Source organism: Streptopelia decaocto, assembly GCF_964273445.1.
Source record: "Streptopelia decaocto genome assembly, chromosome: 2".
NCBI classification, from domain to species: Eukaryota; Metazoa; Chordata; class Aves; order Columbiformes; family Columbidae; genus Streptopelia; species Streptopelia decaocto.
Genome location: NC_138655.1, coordinates 49,085,210 through 49,107,697, shown reverse-complemented (window position 1 = coordinate 49,107,697; position 22,488 = coordinate 49,085,210). Strand labels below are relative to the sequence as shown.

The window sequence follows — 22,488 nt, the reverse complement described above, 5'->3', positions numbered from 1 at the left end:
GCCATGGGACAGTCCTGTTCTGAGGCAGTTTGTATGTAAGAAACAGAGTCCATAGGAGGGGAAAGCAGCGGGTGCAGGTAAGCACAGCCAGTCTTTAGGGAACCGGCGGCAAGCGGCAGCGCACAGAGACCTACGGGCGCCTCACGCAAAGGAAACAGGCGGCAGACAGATGCTCCGCCATCCCGCCCTGAGCGGGACCCCTGGCGGGCAGAGCCCGGCTCTCCCGTCAGGAGTCTGAGAGTTCCCCTGGTGCATGGAATTCAGGTGGAAAAGGGTGCACAAGTGAGATTTTGGGGCAATTATGCAAACAGAATACTTCTCTCAAAGACTTGTGGTCTTTGTCCTCTAAATTAGTATGTGTGTGGTCTGATTCTGCTTAAGCAGCTGTGACTCCCATTAGAATGGAAGTTGAAGCAACACTCAGCCTCATTAAAGGAGTTAGTTACTTCAGTGATAATATCAAATCAGGATGTTACTTGCAGGATGACACTGCAGAAATTTGAAACTTGAGTGCTTTTAACTCGGTTGAAACATGGTTTAGTCTAGCCCAGGAAGAGGGAGAGCACAGGTTGCCATTGAATTATCCTTTAAGAACACTTTTCAAGATGATTCTCAGTATTTGGGGTTTGAAATCAGTAAAACCTAAGAAGTCATTATGTGATCTTTGCTTTTTTTTTTTTTTTCAGTCAGAATAGAGAAAATTGCCTTGAAACTTGAAACTGAATTACACTTCTTCCTACCTTTTATTTTTTTTTTTTTCAAATTTTGAAAGTCTGTGTTAGATTTATTTTAATTGAAAACTGAAATCAACTTCACTTTTACTCAGTTTTTCCATCTGATGAATCAAGACTAGTTCAGGTTACAAACTGAACAAGCTTTGTGGTTTGATTAATTCATGTTTCCTTGTAATCGTTATAAAAACCCACCACACTTTTAATGAGATTTATTTTTTGTCAGGTTACGTTAACAAGTCAATGTAACAAGGCAGCCGCCTCTTCCCTTTCGATGCTCCCTCCAGTTGGGATCCGAACTCCGAGAGACAGCAGCAGCCGCGCGGGGACAGACCACGAACGACGGCGGCTCGCAAACAGAACCAAGGTCCCACTGCGAAGCACCGCGCATGCGCCGGCCCGAGGGAGGGTGAGCTGGCGGAAGGGAGGGCAGGCGGCTTCACCGCCACTACTACGCAGGCTGCCCTTTCCCTCCTCCCCTCAGGTGCCCATGGCGGCGAGTGAGGAGGAAACGGCTCAGCAGCAGGTGAGCGGCGGTGAGGGTGAGGAGGGCTGCCGGGAGCCGTGCCCGTGTGCTCGGCGTGTCACGGTCCCGCCGGGCCGGGCCACGACGCGGCGTCCTCGGGCAGGGGGTGTGAGCGCCGCGGCGAAGGCGGTGGCTTGGGTGGCTTCTGGTGAAGCCCGGCCTTGCGAGGAGCAACTCGCCTCTGGGCCGCGGTGCTGCCCGGGCGAGTGCCTTTGTTCAGCGAGTGGCCACACATTTAAGTTATGGTTAGTTAGGTTGTGGTTGGACTCGATGATCCAGAGGGTCTCTTCCAACTGAAATGATTCTATGATTTGCACCGAAGAGCTACTTCAGGTGTCTCCACTCCCTCTGTACTTGGTACTCGTGAGGCCGCACCTCGAATCTTGTGTTCAGTTTTGGGCCCCTCATCATAAGAAGGACATTGAAATACTAGAGAGAGTGCAGAGGAGGGTGACGAAGCTGGTGAGGAATCTGGAGCACAAGTCTGATGAGGAGCAGCTGAGGGAGCTGGGGCTGTTTAGCCTGGAGAAAAGGAGGCTGAGGGGAGACCTTATCACTGTCTACAGCTACCTGAAAGGAGGTTGTAGCATGGAGGGGGTTGGTCTCTTCTCCCAAGTAACAAGTGATAGGACAAGAGGAAATGGCCTCGAGTTGCACCAGGGAAGGTTCAGATTGGATATTAGGAAAAATTTCTTCACAGAGGGGTTGTCAGGCATTGGAACAGGCTGCCCAGGGAAGTGGTGGAGTCACCATCCCTGGAGGTGTGTAGAAGACACATAGATGAGGTTCTCATGGACATTGTGTAGTGCTAGATTAATGGTTGGACTTGATGATCTTGACATTCTCTTCTGACAAAAATGATTCTATGGTTCTATGATTTCTAGGTGGAAGGTGGCTGTTCAGTTTTTATGGGAATTTTCTGGTAGATGCATTCAGTCTTAGAAAGAACTTGTGCCAAGGCCCTGGGGTCTTTCCCTGCTGGGGGATGACCCAACCAGGAGCAGCACTAGTGGTTTGCCAATCACTAAATGTATATAAATCCTGTAAGGAACTAGAAGAGCAACTGATGCAGCATAGGGCCCTGATTTCCATCCGTTTAGCAGATTCAAAAAGTCCTTCTACCCTCATCCAGGAAGAAGGGAGAGGGTGGATTTTTGTATCTCCAGTAGAAAAAAAAAAAAGAGACAGAAAAATTGGATCCCTCAGAGGAAGAGGTGTTTGCCAGTGAAGAACTACTGGCTGTTGAGAGCTGCAGGAATGTGTTGTGGCTGCTCCCTGTCCCTTTGCTCGTCTTGTTGCTGCTGAGAATTAGAGGGTTATTCATAGAAATGCGAAATCTGGTATGTGTATGGAAGAAATTGGCAAAGCTTACTTATGCTGTGAATTGGAACTGGATCCCTGGTATTTATGGCCACCTAACATACTGAATCTTGTCATGTTTGTAAATAAGCTGTAGAAGAGTAATACTTAAAACTGTGGTTGACATACAAGGCTGTGGGCTTTGGGGCAGTTTGTATATTTATTTTTACATAATGCTTTTTCTAGATTGATGAAATTGAAGCTCTTTCATCTATATATGGTGATGATTGGTGTGTTGTTGATGAAGATGAAAAAATCTACTGCATTAAGATTAATGATTGTCTGGATCAACCAAAATGGACCGTCTGCCTGCAGGTATAGTGCTGTTAAGGAGTTTGACACAGAATTTACAGTTGGACTGTTTGCCTGCATGAAACTCTTTTAAATAGGATACATTGTCTACTCGGATTAAGGAGCTTTTGGGTTGAAATCTGTGACAGACTTTTCAGTGATTGTTCCTGTAACACATCGATGTGCTTGTGACATTTTCAGTAGTTATCTATCCTAATTCCATACCTGACAAAAATTACTTTCAGTGTTTTCTCTGAAGACTAGGCTTTAAAATACTTTTTACAGTAACTTTGTGTAGGACACCTCAGTGAATCTGCTGCAATTGCTTCTAGGTTTACTTTCTGTGAAGTGTGGAGACAATATGAAATTTGGATCAACTTAACTGAGTAACTTGCTACTTTATGTTTACAGAAATGAAAACTGTAAGTTTACTTAGTGGAAGAAACACTGAAGTGTCTACTTACAGAACTGCAGTGCCATGTATGCAACTCCATTCAGATTTCTTCTGCTCTTTATTTTACATGACACAAAAATTGCACCATGAAATATTTGTATGCATTACCATTATTTGAATCCTAAATACAGGTATTTAGGTTTTCTTGTAATTCTGTAACAACATATGTGATTATTTTCTTCATTTGTAACACTGATTGTGGTCCTAGTGCTTGACATCAGAGTACATCAGTAAAACTCAGCTGGCTGAGAGGAATAGTCCGGTGAACACTTATCCTGAATTTCTTTTAGGTGATTTTACCACCAGGATATCCAACTGCAGAGCCACCTATTTATCAACTAAAGTAAGTGATGTTTCTTGCTGAGAGTTATTTTCTTTCAAACATTTGTATTTCCTTTGTGAATTACCACTGTTAGTTGTATATAGTGTAAGTTAACGTTTAATTGACTCATTGAATTAAACCATACTGGACATGGGGGATGTTTCAAGCGAGGATATTCTGTTTTTTCTCCTGCCTTAGCCTCACAGTGCTCCCTACCATGATTTGCTCTTTTCCCTCAACTCTAGCTCATGTAGCATTGTTTTGTGACAAGGCAGCAATTAGACTGTGGAATTATGTTGGCTGCTGCCTGCTGGGTTGGACAGTGATGTCTCGTTGCTTCCTTGGGTCTACCCCTCTTGTCTGGATCCTTCTTTCAGATTGTAAGGCATGCTTTTCATCTGTGCACTGACTCTGGTTGGGATGGAGCCATAGCATGTGTCATTTTCCTGTTTTCCTTCCCTGTTCTCCCCTTGTCTCCTGACATGTAAATGAGATGGGAATGGAGATGTAGAAGCCAGTTTCTTGATTTGGATGACAGAGGGACCTTCAGGGCATGAGGCACAGCATATCTACTGAAGTTTGGTCAGCAGTATCAACAAGACAATCTAAAATAGTACTGGTAAACTTGAGGCAAAGTTGATAATTTGAGACCGGGAGGGTACAGGTACAGAACTGAAGGGTCATCCTAAATCTAATAGATACTATGGTTCTGAAGCTGTTGGAAAGATAAGCTAATAATACATAAGGTGACTCTGGAGTGACAATGGCCTACTGTGAAAAATGAGGCCAGCTTTCTTACCTGAGGTAAGAACAGGCAGCCCAAGTTTGGAGTCTTGAAGGAGAACTAGGTGATCATGCTTTTACCAAGATACTTACAACTGGAATCTTGTCAAGTGGGAACAGTTGACAATGTTCTGTTTTCAAGGTGTTTATCACATTTATTTTAAACTGAATGTTTGTTGAGATGTTGGAATCAGTGTATGGGAACTATTTTCATTGCATATCTTTTCATTCTAGTGCCCCTTGGCTTCGAGGACAAGATTATATGGAACTAGCAAATAGCTTGGAAGAAATATATGTGTAAGTTAGAGACTCTGGAATATTATAAAAGGAGACAATGTATTTTCAGTGTCATGCTCTGCTTAATGTATGCTTTTAAGTACCTGCGTGAACTGATAGTTGTGAAGTGATTGCAGCAATAGCCATAAAACAGCAAGTTTCTTTTGTAAATCTAATAGTTAAAGATGTGATATATTTAGTAAGCATTTTGCGAGAACAAATTGTGTTAAACTCTGACAAATTTATTTTATATTGTTTAGACCTGATGTTCTGTAAGGATAGAAGCCTTCATTTTGGCTCCTGATATGTCACCCTTTAGAATCCGTGAGATTGCTTATGAGTTGGTGCAATGAATTATGAGACTTTGGCATCTATTCTGCATTTGAATGTTGAACCACAGCATGTGAAAATATTTGTTTGTGTCTTAGAGCATAAGTGGTAAAACAATTTTTCTTAAAAGATAGCTAAGGGACAAGTAGGTTTTAAGACAAATTAAACACATGCAGAATCTATTAACTAGAATCTGTAACATAGCGGACTGTTCATTATCACAGTGTGCAGCTAACAACAACTCATAATGAACACATGAGAATAAACAGAACATTTAGAAATACTCAAATTATGTTTTTGAATTGCTATGGAATTGGGGTAGTAAATGTAGTAATTTTATATGGTTTATTTAATTCTTTCAGATCCCCAAAGTAATATAAACTAAACAAAATGAAAATATGTCATAAAGAAGCACAGTCATGCCCAAAATACTGAAATCTGAACATCTTGCGTAAGAAATTTTTTTAATGCCATAAAATAGGGAAGAGAGCACTTAGCTCGTGTGAGAGTTTTTTATCTTTATTACTGAGTTACTTTGATTAACTAGATTTCCTACCTAATTAAGCAACAGATAATTTAAGCAAACAAAATTGGAGTGTTAAAAATGCACAGGGATTTTAAGTGAAAACTTCTATGGGATCATATTAACCACAGTTATTCAGTGGAGCAAAAAGGACAGAGATTGTCCAGATTCATGGGATTTTCTGGAGAGTCTACCAGCAGTGGAGCTGCTGTTTTAGGAGGTTCCTTAACTGTTCTGAGCATCTGGAGGTTGTGAAAAACTTTTTTTTTTTTCTTTCTTCCCCCTTCCTCCTTTATTTTCTTCCCACCTGTTGGTCTCTTGTAGGTTGTTAAATTGTGCTAGTTAGGTGAGTCCCTTATGGCTTTGTTCTGTCTGTCTCAGTTGCTGTTCAGAGCCCTTACTGGTCTCCTGTCATTTTTGTTTGTTCAGCAGGAAATTAGTGCATTTGTACTTTAGGCCATATATGTCCTTTTAGACTGTTTAAAAGCTTTCTGGAGTAGTCACTGATGTGCACAGTGTCTGTGAAAGCCTTTTATCTATCCAATATCTAAATAGTTGATGGGTAAAGAGAAGTACTCTGCTTTGTTTACAATGTGTGTTGCTTAATTCTGCAATTTAAAACAATATGAACTATATTGTCCATCACCGTCTTCTTCAGGAGGTGGAAAAAGCAGATAATTTGAGATCTCAAGTCTGTTTGGGAGACCCAGAGTTCTTAGAAGCTATATATGTAGCAAATATTTGGATTATTTTTTTCTCCAGGTAGTTATCTGATAAGAATTTATTCAATACAAAGCTTTGTTTCATGACTTAGACACAAGTGACAAGAAAAATAGCAGTATAGAAAGGTAACCTTTGAGACTGTTTTTTGTGAATAGGCACAAACTGAAATTAGGTGACAGCTGAAGAAAACTGAAGAAATTGCTATTTACTTCTGCACAACAGATAAATCTTATTCATTGTCTAATTTCTTTCATTCTGCCACTAAAGCAAATATAGTTCTTCATGTATTAAAGTAGTGCTTCTGCATGATAAGCAGCAGCATGAAATCAGGGCATGGGATTGTTCTGGAGTCTGTCCAGATTTTCAAGACAGTGCTACAAGGTTATAAATTCCTTATTTTTGCTTGAATGTTTTATCTTAAAACATGTAGATTTGTTTGAATTTCTGATTGCTTTCAGGAATAGTCCTGTATACATTAAGCAAAATTAAAAATGTTATTCTGTCACTGATATGTACTTATGTGGTGTCCCAGATGGTGGCAGTAAGAATAAAATTAATGAGAATCCATGCATTACCTATAGCTCTACGTCTTTAGTTTTGTTTTTGAGAGAAACATTCACAGTTCATAAACTAATTAAAATATCATTACAAAAGCAACTTTTCAGGGTACTATTTAAAATATATTTGGGGTTGTTTGAGTTCTGCTGCACATTAAGGCAGCTTTTCTTAACTCTGAATATGTGCAGAAAAAATGTGCTCATCCCAGTACCTTAATACACACCTGTGCCCCCGACAAAGGACTCCTAGACCTAAATCCTCACCTCCCTGTCCTGTTGAACTGTGTGTTACCCAGACTGTAGAGCAGCAATCCGGTTGCCACTGACCTCCTGTCACAGCCCACCAAGATCACCCTCTGCTGTGTGTGTGCTGACTGCTTGAGGAGGAAGTGATGCTGCTCCAAGGAAGAGCCCCTTTCCCAAACATGAAGAGGAAGATTCCTCTGCAGCCACAGAGCAGCTGAAGGAGCTCACCATTGGCAGTACAGCACTTTTTGTAGAGAAAACTGATCCAGAGCAAGCTCTAAGGCTAGACATCCTGGCTTAGTATTCTTTTGAAAATACTGAGGACTGTCCAACATATCATTCTCACAGTTTGTTTCTTTAGTGGCAAGAAAGTTTCCATTGGTGGCCAGAAAGCTTCCCTTAGTGGCCCGTTTTCCCCAAGCATTGTTGCTTTTAATTAAAAACCAAACCAAACCAAAAAAACCAATAAAGTCACAAAGAGAGTAAGTATCATGTGCTTCACCCAATGGGCTACTGACACAGAACTTTTCACAAGGCTGTCTAAGCTCTTTATCTCACTAGATCATAGTGTTCTATTTCTATATGTCTGAAATCTGTATCTTATTTACTGTACTTTCCAAGTGAAATCTGCAAAAATGATTCTTCATTCACTGTGAGTTTTAACTTTCAGACAGAACCTCGGCGAAAGTATACTTTATTTATGGGTGGAGAAGATACGGGAAGTTCTGATAGAAAAGGCACAGTCATCAGATCCAGGTACATACACGGGTTTTTCAGTTTACTTCTTGTTCAGCTGCAAACTAAGATTTCATTAGAAGTTAAAGTTTTATGCCCAGTTTTGTATTGGATCTAAATAATGGGAACCAACAGTCTCTAGTGTCATGGCTTGTTGTTTTACAGTTACAGCTTCCCTTCTTAAAAATTGATTAAAAGGAAAAAAGGGATTAAAAGGAAGGAGATGATCTCAGTGAACTAGAATGAGGTCCTCAGTTCTCTCAGAAATTAAATGAGTGAAAGCAGAACGTGGCACACAGGTACATTATGCGTTTCCCTCTGTTCTGCAAAGGAATCATTCGTATCAGTAATTAATAGGGTGTACTCTTGGAGGATTTGGATTAGCCTTAAGAGAAGATAAACTTCAGTGAAGTATGCTGACAAATGACTAAGTATTTAATCTTAATTGCACTTCACTATATTGGGATGAGAAGTATATCATCACTGGAGTTGTGGTGATTCTTCTGCTGTTACTCTTATAGTGATAAAGTGCATGTAAATTCACAGTTGTTTCAAAAAATGGCAGTTAAACTGCTATGAAATACATGAGTGGCATGCATGCAATGCACTTGAGGCAAAATGAAATAGAAATGTTTTTCTAAGTCATGGGTGTTAGCTTAGTCCTGTGAGGAATAAAAGACTGAAGAGGAAAACAGAAGTATATTTTCAGTACCTCTTCGTGATAAAGTCAAATTGTAATCTTTCAATAAACTATATTTTGGTGCTATATCACAGGTATTAAAAAGTCTTTTTTCATTTACATGACTAAATGAGTGGATGTTGACAAGTGGAAATTCTACTGACAGTACAGGAAGTTAGTTGGGTATCTTGACAGCAACCTTGTGATTTCTAGTTAATACACCTAATGATTTTTCTAGGCGTTTTGAACATACTGTATCATCCATCTGCCTTTTTATTGAAAACACCTTTGTTATAAAAACTGTATCATCACCACATCATAGGCCCTCTAAATAGGATGTTAGATTGTGATATATTAATTTGTCTGTATGGTAGATTCCCTCTAAATCCAGTTGCCAGAGCACTAACTATGTGGGATATTTACTCTTTGGTACTGACTATTATTTTTTGTATGTCTTATACATGAAGGAAAATAGGATTTTTGGAATCTCAGAGTATTTGAAACATGTCCAGAAAGATCTTTCAAATATAATGATTGTATAACCTCATGAAATAGCACTGAACAACAGCTCTACATTTTTCCCCAAATGACCAATGAATGACTGGAGTTCTTGTGAAACATCATTGTTTTGGTCTCTAAATTCAGATTAGCATTGTAGATGTTTAATGGAAGTGGTAAGCGTTATTCTTTTTTTCTTAGAAATACTGTTAATTAGTACTGAAACAGAAGATATTATGCCAGGATCACATAGCATGAGTGTTGTATTCCTAATTCTAAGGAGTATTTTAGTTAATACTGGAGTAAGAATGTCTGGGTTTTGTTGTAATTAATGTTACTATTCTGTATTTCATTATTTTTAATGGCAAGCTAATTTGAACTTAAAAGCTAGAGATTTTTGAGAAGAATTTGAGGTTTTGTCTTGTATCACAAAAAATGTGTAACAAATTCTACTATTTGTATCTTAATAGAACCAGATATTAAGAAAACCAGTGAAGAAGTTGATGAAGATGATGGAGATGATTTTCTCCCAGACTATCAGCCTGTTCTGGAAGATCCAATTAAAATGTTAAATTACGTTACACCCGAAAGTCATGAAGGTAAAATAAATATGTCCTTGTTAATTCTGATGAAATAATTCAGAAGAGAGGGACCTTAAAATTCTGTTCTTTTTACTCAACTTTTGAGTAAAATTAATGACATTAGAATTATAATAAAGATTAATAACAAGCGTAAAAAGACCCAACATATTTTTGGTGGTTCTGTATGTCAGCTTGTGTACTTCACTTCAACAAACCCCTGTTTTAAAGTTGAGACATTTGTTACTTATGTAGCCATATACGTTGTTTCAGTACTCTTAAATAAAACAAACACTTCCCTTGTTTGTGATCAGTAGATGAAGAGCTGCCACCCATACATCATGGAAACCCAATCACTGATCGAAGGAGTACTTTCCAGGCACACCTGGCTCCTGTGGTGACACCCAGACAAGTTAGTACTGAGATCACTTCTAGTTGTCTTGTCTGTACTTTGAGCTTGACAAAATATTACTGGGATACTTGGGATTAGCCAAATATGTCTGTCTTTGCATCTTTGTGTGCTAATATTGTCAGAGTAGTCATCAGTTTCTCGCTTTCACTATCAGCTAAACAGGTCTGAATATCAGCTCTGCAGTGTGTCCTGCTATTCTTTACCATTATGTGCATTAGATGTAAGAGAATAAGAACGTTGAAATTTGACTTTTGAATGTTGGCAAGTTTATTGCAAGACATTTGGAAGCTACTGAATCTGCCATGTGTTATTTGGAAAATGAATTTATGTATGTTTTGCCTCCTTCAGAAAGGAATTCTATTGAAAAATACTCTTGGATAATGCATATTTAAGTGCATATGGTAGTGCATATGTAAACACATATGATATCTTTATTGAGATCTAAGTGAGAGGAGTAAGTGTGCTTCTGGAGTTATATATGTCCACAGCTAAAAAAAATGTCTGCATTAGTTCTTGTCTCTTATTGGAATCATTGGTGAATGTAGACCTAGACTAGAGTGCCCAAAGAGGGCAGCTACGGTTTGTTTCCTATCATGTTTCCTGTCTTTCAGCAGTTTAACATGAGGTAAAGAAAGTATTCTTGTGTTTAATATTACTTAGTTTTTTGTTTTTATGGTTGGTTTTTTATCCTTTGTTGCTTCTTACACCATAATTAACTTTCAGAATCCACAGCATTGTATGAAAATATGCCTGCCTCTGCTGTGAATCATTCACTCGTTACTTTGTTGCGCCTCTCCGCTTTCTCTGTGCAGTTGGATTTTATAGACATCTATCATACGTAACAGAACTTAGTTTTCTGTTTTCTGTGTGGAAGACCTCCAGTCTATTTTGGTATGTGTAACATGTGCTGTAACATTTTGAGGTGCAGACTAGACCTATACACAACACTGAAGGTGCAGTCACTCCAAGGATTTATACAGTAGTGTGAAAAGTTTTATGTTTTCCATGTTCTTTTCTTAGTAGTATCCTTCAGTTTACTTTTTTGATCTCTGCTGAGCACTGAGTTGGTGTTTTCATAGAAATTACAATTGTAACTACAAGATCTCTTTTTGCAAATGTTAATATTAATAACTGGTTTGGAGTAACTTTGTACATCACTTTGCATCTGTTAACCTCAGCTTCCTTTGATCCCTGTTAAGTGGAGAAACTAGTGGTCTACTCAACTTTTTTGTCATTAACTGAGAGTTAAACCTTGAGAGGATTTTCCTCTTTCCTTTTATCCAATTCTGTCTTTAAGATTTTTTGGTAAGAGCTCTTTTCAAAAGCTTTTTGAAGTTCCAGGTGAGCTAGATCTACCACATGCTCAGTGACTGAAAGAATTTTGACAGATTGACAGGGGTTTGAGGTGTGTTTCCCTATGCAAAAGCTGTAACATTTTAAGCTGTGGGTTTTTTTTGGGTTTTGCTTCCCCTTGTTAGTTTGCATAGTATGGACATAAGACTTGTTTGTCTTTGTTCCCTACATTGTTTCTGGAGTACTTTTGAGATGTTGGTGCTGCATCAGTCATCTGCTGCAGAGGCAGTTTTAACTGGTAGGTTAGATACTTTACCTATAGTTTAACACTTTCATACTCCAGTTCCCTTTAATCTTGTTACATATAATTGATCTGTTTTTGCTGATTTGTTGCTGTTCATTGTATCAGCTTGCTCAACATTATTCTGTGGTAAAGCTCCACTATATCATCCTTGCTTGACATTTTGAGTTCATAAATACTGTGCAATCATTTAGGTTTCTGTGCTACAACTATATCATCTTGAAGTGATTCCTTTATCTATATTATATTTATCTGCTAGCAGTACAGACCTCTGGTAAGCATCAGCTTCTTAGGTGTTTGAAAAAAATTATTATTTATTTTTACACCTTCAAAAATGTGCCGTGCTTTTCACATCTCTCTTATTTTTCTCTGTCTGGATACAACTTGAACTTTTTTGAACACATCTTCAGCTTTTTTGAGCTATTCTTTTACTGCTTGCAAACTTGTGTTTTAAAATACTCAGTACATTACCATTTTCATTAAAATAGCACTGCATTTCAGGGGCTTCCTAGCTGTGCGCAGTCCCTATGAGCTGTGAGTCAATGAACTGTGTTGCTTTAGAAGGGGAAGAAATTGAAATCATAGGCTTGATGTCCTTTTCTCATTTTAAAAAAACCTCTCGCTCTTTGATCATGATTTATGAGTATGATTGTTCCTATTTACAAGGAAGTCTGTACCCACAGACATGGGTTTCCAAAAGGGGCAGGTCTGTATCGAGAAATAGTACTCACTTAAAACAGATTAGTTATTTCGCTTTTGTATGCAAAGACATTCTTAATTTCTTTTTTTTTTTAATGACTTTTTTTTTTTTAAAAGACAACATATAATTTATAAACCTAGGAATTTCCAGTCAAAACTTATTCGTATGTGGCTAGCATAAAGACAGAGCAATTCCCCAAGTGTTGAATCCATGTTGTTTCGCAGAGTCTTGCCGTACAGTGTGAGGTGGTTGGTCTTCAGACTGCAGGGAAGCTTTACTTTGGTACGGACTCATTTTTCTGAAAGAAAGCTGGAAGAGGTGAGGAATGGGGTAAACATTGCACCTGTACTGAAAGCTGGCTTCTTTACCAGCTGAAGAGATTAGTGTACACCCATAGTACTTTTATCTGCATAATCTATATGCTGCAATGATATTCATCAATATTGTAAGACAGTACACAGATTGCTGTGTAAATTCCTTTAGTGAGTATTTTTAATAGTGGAAGTTAATTTCCTATGTAGTTTTTGGTACTGATAGCCAGAGTAATACTGCAGTTACTTATATAAAAAAGTATGTTACCATAAACCTTATGGGGCAAAGAAAGTGATAGGTGTATTTCAGGTAGCAGGCATTATTGGGTACCTTTGCTTTTTCCTTGTCTCGGTTTGCTTATTCGGATATTTAAAATGTATGTGGTTCTTGGACTTGACATTGATTTAGTAAGGTGGAACTAAGAACTGAACTGTTGTTTAAGCATCTTGTGTCTTTTATGAGCAGGTGCCTCATTGACATGTAGAGAATTGCATCCCTCATTTCCCTAAAGCATGAATAATAGAGGGGGGAACAGGAGTTAAAAAAAAGGCTCAGGAGCTACAGCAGGAAAATGGATAAGCTATTGCTTACCTGTAAGCAATGTAAGATGTCTGTCTTGGAGGCTCATTGTTAATACAGACACATAATGAATCTTGAAGGTATGTTTTTAGGAACCTGGTAGCTGATAAATAACTCATGTCAAATCTGATGATCATTTCATGTGCTTTGTACAGTACATGCTAAGTCCATGTATTGAAATGTATTTGTGAAAGTGTATTAAGTAATATAAGTTGCCTTCAATATTCACCTTTAGGGAAAGAAAAAAAAAAAGGAGAAAACAGGTGTCTGAAGCAATGTTCTCTGTTAATAATTGGACTTTTTTTCATTGAGGTATCTTATATTTGTGGTGATTTCTGTAAAGTGAATTTCTTCCAGAAGAATTGGAATAGCATAGACAGATACTAAATGTGTATATTGATTACTCCTCAGAAACATTTTTCTTCAGAGTGGAAGGCAATTTACTTGCCAAGATGGTTTTCCCAAACTTTCTCAATTTCATTAAAGTTTTCCTCAAAGTAGTATTAATCTTGTATTGTCTAATGGAACAGCATCTTGTTCAAAGCTCTCCTTTTTGTTAGACCAAACTGGAGAAGGTTGAACAACTGTTGGCTTGTTTAATTAGAAACAGAAGATAACTGATATTGATAAATGGTTTGAATTTGTTGCTTCTTAAGAGCAGAGAGACATGGTGGGAATACCTCTTTTCTGGGAAATACTTTCAGACCCATAACAGAACATTATTTTTTTTAATTATTCTTTCTGTGAAATGCAAACTGGAAAAAAAGAAAAAGTATGTTTGAGGAAAAAGGAAAAACTCAAAATATAGTAGATCTTTCTAAGCATCACAGTTTTGTGAAATAGGCGAAAGCAGTGTGTCATCGGAAAATGTATGTCAGGTTGTGTTATATTATTCCAGTTAACGTCACAGTTGGAAAAAATTAAGCAGGTGTAATTGGTACTTAATACCAATTATAAATGTTTTTAGATCTCACTGTCTCTCTTATTTAGTAAAATGATTTGACGTTTCTACATCTTCAGCAGTAACAGGAATGCACGAATTCAAGGAACAGCTGTTTTCAGTATTGCAGAAAAATCATTGAAACTAGCATGAGGGTACTGAGAAGCTGCTGCTTCAGTTATCACACTGAATATTTAATTAATTTTATGTCAAAGTGTGAAACTTTATATTCAGATGTTTGTTTAGTGATGATAATGAGATGATTGGTATGAAATCCCCATTATAAAAGGAGGCTTGTTTCTGATTTTTTTAAAGGTAAAGAGAGTTCTTGAGAAATTGTATGAGAATAAGAAAATTGCAAGTGCTACCCACAACATATACGCATACAGGTGAGAGATGAATAGTGGTTTTGTTTTTTCTTCAGTATTCTTTGATAAATGAGAGCAGGACATGAGAAAAGTAAAATCCATCAAAGAAATTCCTCGCTATTAAATCTTTATGGGAGTAGGTTTCTTATTTGTATGGTAAAGGTTTTAGGCTTTGTGTTGAATTTGAGGTCAAGAAAGTAGAGCATATAGAAGGAAATATGCTAAGATAGTAAAGCAGCATTAGGAATAAAAAAAGACTAAAAGAGCATTTGAACATGTTGTTATCCTTTGTATAGTATGTGTGAACATGGAAATGCTACATCATTCTGAGCTAAATGTGTTTTTATTTGGGCAGAGTAACCTTATTTTCCCTCAACCTTATATTTAGAAATAACTGAAAGTTTTTAGTTCAAATAAAAGTTGAAACAGCCTGAATACAAGAAACTGCAGGAAAAATGAGAAACAGTTGAAAATAAGTTTGGCATGGTCTATCTCTGGCAACTTTTGTAAGCATAGCTTATGTGAAATGAATTGGTCTCAGTCCAGATAGTGATGCAGGTTTTCTGAGGAATCTTAAGTGATAGTAAAAGGAGACCCTCTCATTGCAGGAGGAACCAGTCATCTGAAAAAGCATGTACAGACACTGATCCATTTATGCATATCCTGGCATGATCGTAATGAAACATGACATGAGAGCAGGTGAAAGCTTACTTCACCAAAAAGTCCAGCTATGTAACTGTTTTCTGTAACGAGGGGATCTCTGCTGCTGCTGATTTGGCTTCTTTCACTTGTACTATGTAAATACACTACAAAAAAATCAACAGAAACATACTTGTTTCTTCATGTTTGTAATCTAGTACTGCAAGCCTCTTTGTCATTGTGTCACGTGTATATTAACTAAGTTGGGAAGTTGTGAAACAGGCATTGGAACAGGCTGCCCAGGGAAGTGGTGGAGTCACCATCCCTGGAGGTGTTTAAAAGACGTTTAGATGAGGTTCTTATGAACATGGTTTAGTGCTAGAGTTAGGTTATGGTCGGACTTGATGATCCTGAGGGCCTCTTCCAACTGAAATGATTCTAATGATTCTATGAAATCAATTGGTAACAAACATTAGACCTCTGCGCGTTACTTCTGGAAAATTAGATGTGAGCAGGAGTCCTTTATAAGAAGCGATACAAATACACCCCAAAGTTTCCTGGAGTGTACCATGAGGAAATAGATGGGCATGGAGAATCTGAAGGCAGCTCTCAGTAATAGTTTCACGCTGCTGCTGAAATACAGACCTAACTAATTATTCATAATAGTTTTGTCCAAATTCTTCCAGCTTGTGGGTGTGTACCATAATTTGAACCTGTATCTGGTAGAGTTGGTTTCAGCTAGATGTAGTTATTAGGCTAAAAACGGAAGGATTTTTCTTATTAGGGAATTTATACTGCTAATGAGTCTGGAGTTATCCTAAAGTAGCTAAATTCTATCTAAAAGCTTCTCAAAACTTGTTCTGCTATACAGATGAATATCTACGGTTTACCCTGAGCCTCATCCTGTTTTCGTGTAAATGTCTTTAGTAGAGAAGTAGAATTGATACACGTGTGTATGAAAGATCCCTGAGACTTCATCAAGCATGCTAAAATGTTAGTTGATTGACATTTTTTGAATCTATTTTGTTATTTTTTTCTTTTTTTTTTTTTTATTTTCCCATATTAGAATATACTGTGAAGATAAGCAGACATTCTTACAGGATTGTGAAGATGATGGGGAGACAGCAGCAGGTGGACGTCTTCTACATCTTATGCAGGTTATAGAAATGAATCTTTGACTTCTGGAAGTCTTGAACAGATTTTAAAATTCACTACAACATAAATAAACTTGTAGAAGGTTATTCTAATTCTTACTCTGCTCTTAGCCAATAGACGATTGCTTTCTTAAAGGTGAAAAAAATTACGGACTGTTGCATACATGTAGTAAATTGGGATTTCCAAGTCTTGGATCGTAGAAACAAGTAGGATTTCATAGATACTAGCAATAATTTGAACAGTTTGAAAGATAAATAACTTTTGATTCCTCTGCTTACTATGTGGTGTAAGGTATATAGAAAATGAAGACTGGAAGAAGCTGATTGACAGAATGTAACAGCTGACCTATGCACAGCCTTTCATTCACTTTCCTCAAATATTCGTGATAAAAATAAATTTATATTTGGACTTGCAGAATAGACCTTCAAATGCAAAAAATAGTGGGAGTGAAGGAGTTCAATTGTTTTGATCATTTAATCTGTTTCTTTGTGCTGTTTCCAGGTGCGAGTCCCTAGCCCTCATACATTTTAGATTTCAAGTATTGAAATAATATTCCCTTGGCAAAGTTGCTTCTAAATGTGTATTGAGATTCATAAATTTTGGTTCACTGGCATGATGTAAGCCCTAGTAAAACCATAAATTAAATATCATAACTATAGGGGACATCTTATGCAGTGCCTCAAGTCACTTATCTATATCAGCACACTAATTACTAGTTTTAATTTTCATTTTTAGATTGACGTCCTCTTCACAATAAGGGTTTTGTTTTCCCATTCTTTGCTTGATTGCATATTCTGTTGCTTAACGTGTTATGTTCTTATTCCTGGAGACTGTTTTGAAGTGCTTTTTTAATCTCAAAGCTTATGTTTTTTTTTTTTTTTCCTGAAAAAAAGTTATAATTTGAATTATTTTGACATTTTTTGGTTTTGAACCTTCCTAGTAACTCAAACATGACTTGTGAAGGAAAACTTTATGTAATATATGCAAGTAGATGTGGTAAATACGAAAACATTATTGTAATAAAAATAACATAAAGAAACAACTTTGCAGTTACTGTACCTCAGTTTGTTACGAGTTTATCAGCTTTTTCTCAGCATGCTAAAGTATACTTTTGAGAGTTGTCTAGACACTTAACATTCCATAAAAATCCAGTTTAGAAAATGACATGAAGTTTTCCCTTTCCAATGTTGATGTGCCCAAATCTATGGATCATCTCTCTCCATCTGTAGTCCTAATTACTGGGAATATTTTTGTTTTGGATGAGTACTGCTGTAGGGATCAGAAAAGTGCAATTTTCACCCACAGAGAAAGATTAAAATAGTTTATGGGCTGATTTCTTGATGTTCATAGGTCTTGTAGTTTTTCTGTTATAAGCACTTAGGACATATCATATGGGCATGAAAATTAAGTGGTTTAATACATTTATTGTTGCTGTTCTTACAGTTCTTCTTTTGCAGTAGAAATCTTATCTCATTTCAGATAAACCTAGCACTTCAGTCAAGATAGCACTTTCCGGTTACAAGATACTGTATTTTAGATTAGGTCTTTCGAACTTAGTCGGGAAACTTTTTTAACTCTATGTTTGGCATCCTGTTTACTGTGAACAGTTGCTATATGTAGACTTTATGGCCAATATGTAAATGTAGAGTAGAAAATGCCTGTCACAAAACCTGCTCCAATCCTTTTTTGCTTGCTTTTGTTTTGTTTTTACATTATCGTTTTCATTTTAAAATTCTAAGGATATTTCTGTTTTCTCAATCAATGATAGAATCTTCTAATAGTATTGTTCAAATTAGACAAATATATGTAAATTTCTCCTTAATGGACATGATGCTGGTTGTTAACATGCTTTATTGTTGGTTAGCTTTTAAGGCGTTTTTCTCGCCTCCACCAAACCACCCTGATACCTTGCAGACCACAGTGGTTTTGCTCAGCCTTACGCAAATAAAGCTGCATTTGCTCTGTCTTGGTCAGAGCCATCTGGGTGGATCAGTGTGGTTCTCTGCAGGGCTGGAGAGAAAGCTGTTTGTAAACGAAGACTTTCCCCAGAGGTTTCAGCTGCTTTTGTTTGAGGGACAGATTCAGGATCGCGGTCACTAATCTCGCAACACTACTTAGAGCAAAAAAGCTAACTGGTGGTTGTCACTACACTCTTTTCCATGCAGTAACGTATGTCTTATATTTTGGCAAGATGTGTGTTTCTCTCTGATACTCAGTTAATCAGCATTCTCTTTGTTACTGGTGTTTGCTGCTGATGGGGAGGTCTTGAGGACAGAATTGCTGTAAGGTGGAGTAAATTATAGTTTTCAAGTCTAGCCAAGTCACAGTTAGATTTTGTGAAAAGTAAAACTGTTGAGGGCATGCCATATTTCTTGCCTTTAATGGCAGTAAAAGAAATCATCACTTCTGTTTAACTGCTTGATTTTCTTACTTATGGTCTTAAAAAAGCAATATAAGGGTTGTTTAGTTATTTTCAATCCTAATTGTTAATGCAATTATTTCTTGTCATGTGAACTTTATATATGCCATTATGAATTCAAAAAACAACTGCTTTCTTGTAAGAGGCTAAGAATCAAACCTGGAAAATGCGAAGATTTTCCTGTGTTATCCAGGTGCTGTTGCTAAGTCCTGCACATGGTAACAGTATAGCTTATGGCATTTTAGGTATCCATATGTATAATGCCTGTCCCCTGGCTGTTACTAGCCTCATGCACCAACACTTCAAAAAATGTGGATAGAAAATCTGCTTAGTGGCAGAGGTTCTCTGGAAATCATAATTGATTGTATCAAAGAATAATAAATGTAACTCAGTAATTTTCCTTTTAAGTAGTGCCTGTAGCCTTTGACACATGAATGAGCAACTGTAGTGCACATGAGATACCTTTATGCCCTTTCTGAGGGATATGTTGACTCATTTTACATTGAATTTACCTTTGGGTAGAAGCTTGAAGAGGGAAACTTACCACAACTGCTGATTTGTCATTATTTGTTACCCGTTGATAACATGTGTGACACAGACATGACTGTAAGTTCTTCTTGAAAATGCAAGATAGACTTTTTTCTATGTTTAAAATAGGTGTCAACCATAAAACTAGTTCAAGTAAAAAAATTATATATATATGTATATATTTTTTTAAATAAATACAGATTTTGAACGTCCATAATGTGTTAGTTGTGGTATCCCGCTGGTATGGAGGAATTCTCTTAGGACCAGATCGTTTTAAACATATCAACAATTGTGCAAGAAATATACTTGTGGAGTACAACTACGTACATTCAGCGGTAAGTTTCTGTCACTTAGAATGAAGGCTTTTTTGTGTGAAATTGTGTAAGTTGTCACTGTTAGATGAAGCCATAAGAAAAGTAAGACTACCTGTGTCATCCTCTGGTTACTTTGATGCTCTGACAATATGCATAGGATCTATGCAAAGACTCCTGAAGAACTTCCAAAGGAGTTAGTGACCTGGTTTGTAAGTGTGAGGTGTGCAACAGAAGGGTGGCAGCAGTTGAGTTCATTGGTCCTGAACAGAAATTTAAGGGTTGAGGGAGGATAGGAAGGGGAAATGGCTCTTTCTGTGTGTTCAGAAAACTAGAAGCTGCTACCACTTAGTGTGCAGGCAAACTGAGCTTGGGAATCACTGGAACTGATAGGCATTTTAAAAAGTGAAAGCTTTATTTGACCCAAATAAATTTTTGAAATTATAGATGATAGATGCCATTAAAAAAAACCCACCAGACTAGAAGAATTCAAATGAAGCAACATTTTAAATGTTACAGAAAAGATTAAGGGAAAATGTTTCAAGAGAGCTTACATAACTTGGGAGGCAAAGTTCCAAGTGTCTTTAAATGGCATTTTACTTCTTAAAGGCCTTTGGTCATTTAATCCTTTAATATTCTTGTTTTTCGACATTTCTTCATCCTCAGAACACAATATTAGATATCTCTGTATACATTATAGTATGTAATTGCTAGCAACAGAAAGTTTTTAAGACAGTAGGAAATAATTACTAATGGATATTTGAAAAAGTATGCACCTGTTGGGTTTTTTATATGGAGGTATCTAAGATTGCTGTGGCTGAAAGCTGGGCATTCTTCTCCATTCCTCCTCCTGCACTTTTCGGTTATTTGCTTTTTGTACTTTAGAGGTGCTTGAATGTACTTACTGAGTTACCTTCTTGGCAGTTTATCAATGTTGTTATTTCAATGAGGTTCTCATAAAATGAAACTCTAACCCTCAAGAGAAGGTGTAGTACCAAAAATGACTTATTTGTTTTCTATTTTTAACAACTTAAATCAGACCCTATTGTGTATTAACAAACGTTTTGTTACCAGTGTCCATCCAAAAAAAATAGTTGAAACTTATGAGAATTATTATTCTAATACAATAGCTGTGTCTCTTGGAAAAAGTATTCTTTTTAGCTAAGACTCTTCAGAACAGCAGAGTTCTAACATCCTTGTGAGAGTCCATTTTCCTCCCGTGCACAAGAGGTAGAAGGGAGAAAAATAAAATATCCCAGGTTCTGTCAGATGGAGCGTCAGATTCCTTCACCGTTTTGGGGAGTGCCTGTGATGAATGCCTACTGAAGAAAAAAATCTTCTTTTCCAGAATTGGCAGTCAGGCTAAGCTGTAAATTACAATGTTCATTGAGCAAGACTGGCAAAAATTTGTTTTTCCCACTGTAGGTTTGTTGCACATAACAGAAGCAGTTTTAATGTACTGGTGTACAGTGTAGCTCTTGATAAGACCACATCCACACTATAAGCAGTTTTGCAGTATAGTATAGATGTATTCCTGTACTAGTAACCTCTTCCTTGAGTGGAAATGGCTTAGATTATTTTTACATTCTATACTTCTGTTGGCATAGCTATGTCTATGTTTTTATCATTCCTGAATGCGAAGTTTCTAAATAACAAGATGAGCACACAAATTAATGAAACTGAGTGGTTAAATATTATACGACTCAAAAGTTTTGTAAATCCCAGTGGACTACAAACACTGTTCATATTAAAAACAAGTCTCATGGGTGACTTAGAGAGAATGTACAAGTGTATAAGAATGTAGATTTAATGCTTGTTTTTCATTTCAGGAAGAGTCGTCTAAACACACAGGAAAGAGCAAAAAGATAAGGAAGGACAACAAGAAGAGAACAGAACACTGATTTTTTAAAACTATAAAAAATTATTTTGCACATATTTATATAAAGAAAACATGGACATTATTGTCAGATATCGGACAATAATCGGACATCCGTATGCGATACAACAGACATTTTGTATTCAAAAGAGAATTCAGTAAAGCTATAGATATATTTTCATCTTGTTCTGTGATTTCTTCGCTATTGTGAAGCAGAACTTAAACGCAACTTTTCGATATTGTTACACACTTCAGCTCCTCGCTTTGAGGGCACTGTAACATCTGGAACCATTTACCTGTCCCACCCCTTCCCACCCAACAATGGTTGACCAAAATATGGATTATTGATCTCGGTTCCTGGGTGGGAACTCAACACCTGTCTTGTATTAGTACTTGAATTCCCTTATTTGTTGTGCTGAGGGTGAGACTGGAGTCATTCATAGAGCAGGTCTCTTAGGAAGTGTTGTATTTCCTATACCTGAAAGGAAAGCGTGTGGTCCAGTGCTGTTTGGCCTTGGAGAGCTTGTGCAGTTCTTGGTCACCTGCCTATTGATGTAAGGAAGACTGAACATGGGCAATGAACTAAGAAATGTCAAGTAATTACTTCAGAATGTGTTGGGACTCTAGGAGCCTGTTGAAAAGCTGAGGATTAAGTGTCGTATAATAAAAGGAACCAGTGATTTCAACAAAGAATATGGGGATTTTGAAATTGGACTGTTACAGCCAGTAGTGAACATTAGTAAGCATTCTGAAGTGACTTCCATTGGTGTAGAGTGGAAAGAAAATAATTAATAGCTTCCAGACTTTTCTCTAATGCATTACAAAAAAACCCAAACAGAAACCAACCAACCAAACAAAAAACACAGGACCTTTTGTCAGTTAATTGACATATTGCTCTTTAGATGGCTATTTTTAACATTCCCTTGATAACTTGCACTTTGGGAGGATGGTGATGTGTTGGGGTTTTTTTCATTTTTTTCTCAAGTTAATTTCTGAACTTTGTGATTCGTTAATTACTGTCTGAGTCACGGGTGCTTCTTAGGT

The 22,488-nt window shown here is 37.2% G+C and overlaps 1 protein-coding gene across 2 annotated transcripts; it reads left to right on the top strand.

Annotated features, from left to right (window-relative positions):
- The first annotated feature begins 990 nt into the window (after positions 1–990).
- On the top strand, positions 991–21,680 carry IMPACT (impact RWD domain protein). Of its 2 annotated transcripts, none has more exons than XM_082047147.1 (11): positions 991–1,257; positions 2,803–2,931; positions 3,652–3,704; positions 4,701–4,763; positions 7,792–7,877; positions 9,504–9,632; positions 9,926–10,023; positions 14,464–14,537; positions 16,222–16,312; positions 19,458–19,592; positions 21,398–21,680. In XM_082047147.1, the coding sequence occupies exons 1-11, from the start codon at positions 1,006–1,008 to the stop codon at positions 21,467–21,469; spliced, it is 1,182 nt and encodes a 393-aa protein (XP_081903273.1). In that variant the 5' UTR covers positions 991–1,005; the 3' UTR covers positions 21,470–21,680. The 2 variants fall into 2 exon arrangements, with proteins under 2 accessions (XP_081903273.1, XP_081903274.1); XM_082047148.1 differs by having other exon boundaries at positions 9,929–10,023; positions 21,398–21,678.
- Positions 21,681–22,488: the final 808 nt, after the last annotated feature.

Coding starts and splice junctions, on each gene's coding strand:
- IMPACT (XM_082047147.1), top strand. CDS start 1,006: ATGCTCCCTCCAGTTGGGATCCGAACTCCGAGAGACAGCAGCAGCCGC. Junction 1,258..2,802: donor AGGAAACGGCTCAGCAGCAG/GTGAGCGGCGGT, acceptor TGCTTTTTCTAG/ATTGATGAAATTGAAGCTCT. Junction 16,313..19,457: donor GTCTTCTACATCTTATGCAG/GTTATAGAAATG, acceptor AAATAAATACAG/ATTTTGAACGTCCATAATGT.